The sequence below is a fragment of the Macrobrachium nipponense genome, chromosome 12 (assembly GCF_015104395.2).
Source record: "Macrobrachium nipponense isolate FS-2020 chromosome 12, ASM1510439v2, whole genome shotgun sequence".
Classification (NCBI taxonomy): domain Eukaryota; kingdom Metazoa; phylum Arthropoda; class Malacostraca; order Decapoda; family Palaemonidae; genus Macrobrachium; species Macrobrachium nipponense.
In genome coordinates this window covers 76,730,381-76,733,899 of record NC_087205.1, presented here as the reverse complement: position 1 = coordinate 76,733,899, position 3,519 = coordinate 76,730,381, and the positions used below count along the sequence as shown (strand labels likewise).

The 3,519-nt window shown below is 40.0% G+C and overlaps 1 protein-coding gene across 1 annotated transcript in view; it reads right to left on the bottom strand.

Annotated features, from left to right (window-relative positions):
• Positions 1 to 362, bottom strand: part of LOC135224844 (KRAB-A domain-containing protein 2-like) — an 876-nt gene extending 514 nt beyond the window's left edge. The window contains exon 1 of the mRNA XM_064264166.1: positions 1 to 362. This exon is cut by the window's left edge and continues 514 nt beyond it. Within this exon, the coding sequence (XP_064120236.1) occupies positions 1 to 362 (362 nt within the window).
• Between the last annotated feature and the right edge of the window lie 3,157 nt (positions 363 to 3,519).

The window sequence follows — 3,519 nt, the reverse complement described above, 5'->3', positions numbered from 1 at the left end:
GTAAATTCCGATCCGTTGTCACTTTGTAGAATTTCCGGTGCACCAAGTAAAAGATAAATATCCAACAGCTGATACTCAACTTCTGCAGCACGTTTTGATGTGAAAGGTCTCAATACACAAAACTTTGTAAGATGATCTTGGTAGACCATTATCCACTTATAGTTGCCTTGCTTCATCGCCTGCATGTCTACAAGGTCAACTTGTGATCTGGAGCCAAAGTTCTTTGTCAGAATAGGTCGAACAACAGTCACTTTGGTTGTTGGTCGCTTACGTTTACGCTGACATTCGATGCACAGTGATTTGTAAATAGATATTGCATCATGGGTAATGTTGGCATACTTTTTAGATAATTCCTTTACCATCTTATCGCGCCCTCCATGGCCAGTTGCAATATGAGCACGCTTAATAATGTCGAATATATCCCTTCGATGTAGCAAAATAGATAGGATCTTCATTGGCAGTCCGTCTTCTAATCAACTTGAGAACATCACCACACTTGAGGATCTCATACTTCCTCAGAAGGTAGTATTCATGAGGCGTCTTTTTGCCTGACTTGTCAATTGCTGTCAGTTCTGAAATAATTTCATTATACTGTTCTTTTGGAAGCAAGACAGATTTCTTTCCTTCACTTTGGAATAATTCTTCCCGAAAATGTGCTTCTAAATCACGCTCAGTTGGATTTGCCATGGTGTTTACAGTAGGAAGGATGGAGTATGACTGGACTCCTACCATGGTTCGCTAGTTCAGTGGTTCATATTGTGTTTACATTCAAGTTTACATTGTGAAAACAAGGCTTTGTTTATCGTTTCAGCTATTTATTTCATTGTTCTTTCATACCAAACACGATTCAGGGAATCTGTATAATAATAAGGCCGAATAATCAGGGAATATGTATATTCACTAAAAATTTCAGGGAATATACATATCCTCTGAGTGAATCAGACATTATGCACATTCCCTGAAAATATCAGAGAATATATATATTCCCTGATTATACAGATTCACTGTAACATATATATATAATGCTGCGCCTGGGGACATATGTCTCTCCCAGCCGCCGCCCCCCTCATGACGCCTCTGTGAATGAACTACCTGCAATAAAGCTGGCAAATATTGCATTTTATCGTTTCAGCCTCCTTCATTCAGGCACAGTTGTTCATTCACTTGAAAAATACCAACTATCGCCAGTGGCATAACACATGTTTAGTTATAGAGCCTAAATAGTGCTGCAATAGTTTAATTTTAGAAGTTTATCTTTCTTTTCATAATCGCAAGAAATTATCGAGTTCATGTGTCTCTGGTTCTTCGCTTCATCATACATTACCGTTGCTGGAACTTGACACTCCTGAAAGTAAGTTCTTAGCAACAGCTGTCACTGATGATCACGAGAGTATTCTTATTACCTATCTCATTTTCGTTTAATCAAATTTCCCTCTCCGTCTTGTAGAGCATAACTGGTTGTAAGTGTCGCGAATGTTATTGTTACTGTTTTCAGATTCGTGCCAAATGGAAGGAGGCTTGATAGCCCTAACTTAAGGGACAGGTTCCAGCCCGTGCACAAGGACAACTCGAATGGTAAACGAGGAGGGTTTGAAGTAATTTTATTGCAAAACTAGAATTTACTAACGTCAACAGAGAAACAAAGCAGTGATGCATCAATTTAGGTGGCACAGCTACCCAAATTTACGTAAATTTAACGTGGCCATGCGACCACTCCAAAAAAACACAGAAAAATCCCTTAAATTGAATCGCTCTTTTATCAAAATAGATATGGATACATTGGCGAAAGTTAATTAAACAATGAAAACAAAGGGTCAAATCATTTAGCCCAACGATGGCTAAAGGAAAGAACAATCACTTACTGTTCATAATAATGGCGTCGCTCACAACTTCCCTCATGGATAGGTCACGCTCGTTCACCCCGTTCACGGCCCCGGAGGAGCTACTGACTGAACTGAGTTAATTAGAAGGAAGAGGATATGTGCATTCGCCTTTTATACCAGGACGGATCGGGTTAGTCAATTTACTGGTAATTTTTTCACCCCAAAAAGGAAACATTCTTCTGTTTCTTAGATAATTTACATAACGAGAATTCTGTCATTAATCCATTGGGGTGGGGGGACTAGGCGAGGACCAAGGAATACGAACTGACAAGAAAGAACCATTCTGCTTTTGCCGCCAGATCGTCTGATACATGTCAAATATGCCTTACATTGAAAAGCGGGAAATGGATGGACGGACGGGATTACATCACGAAAAACTCGTGCACTAGTTTTTTGCGACATCTTCTACCCTCCTAAAAGGGGGGAAGGAAAGAAAGAAGGCAACAAGGTAATCGGACGGAGCAGGCAGACATGGTCAAACTGGTTGTCAAAGCCTACATTCGCGTGCAGTGCTGCAACACAGGTCTAGCTTTCGACAAGTAAACAGGTGCAATACGGAGTGATCACTCAGAAAAGGCAATGACACAAATCAATAATAAAAAGAGAATCAAAAGCAATGTACAAATTGTAACTCCCTCAAAGTAATAATTGCAACATATGGTTTAAGCAAAATTCAATCAATGACAAACACATGGAAACATGCAACACATCAATACAGACTATCTAATGGCAGTTGGATCATATCAAAATCAAGTTGAATAACATCTTGGCATCAATAGACAAACAGTGCAGGGCACATCATGGCGACTGCAATCATGCAAGGGCAATGCAAGCATATATCTCAGTTCATCAGTGTTAACATATTTCAAAGCATCAATAGTGGAAACAATCTCCCCCACTCGATTAGAAATTAATGTGTTTTTACTTTGTGTGCGGCTACCTACCCATGCAATATCTACCTTGCTATCAGTCCAAAGCACTATGGTGGTAAAGCTAAAGAACTTGCAAAAATGCTTTCCCAATCTAAATCCTAACAACAATGCTAATAACTCTAACTATGGAATTTTCAGTTTCGCTTGCTTGCGAGGCATAACTTGCATTTTGGGAGTTAAGAAACTAACATGTTCGGATCTCTGCCTGACATAGGCTACAGCACCATAAGCTTTGCTCGACAGATCATTAACAGATGCAATTCGCTACCTTTACGCACTATTCCCCTCTCAAACTTACATGTGTGAACATTGTTAAATTCAACGGGTAGTTTGCTAGCTTCTAGTTGGTGATCATCTGACAGCTCATCATCCCAGCCTACCCTGGATTCCCACAATTCTTGAAGGAGAATTTTTCCCTGCACAAAAAGGGGACTGACTAGCCCTAAGGGGTTAAAATTGGCTACCAAAAGGAACAGTAACTTGCATTTGGTAAGATGATTGGAACTACTTCTACAGCTCAGGACATTCATAGCCCTTAAACTCAACCTATCTTCCCTTCTATCCCAACTCATTCCCAAAACATTGACTTCATCGGGTTCCTTGCAAGCAGTATGCTGATCAAACTGACTACAATTACTTGCCCACCCCGTCAAAAGCATGTGGGCCTCGTCTATTAAAGATTTGACCTGGCAATAATCTCTTTC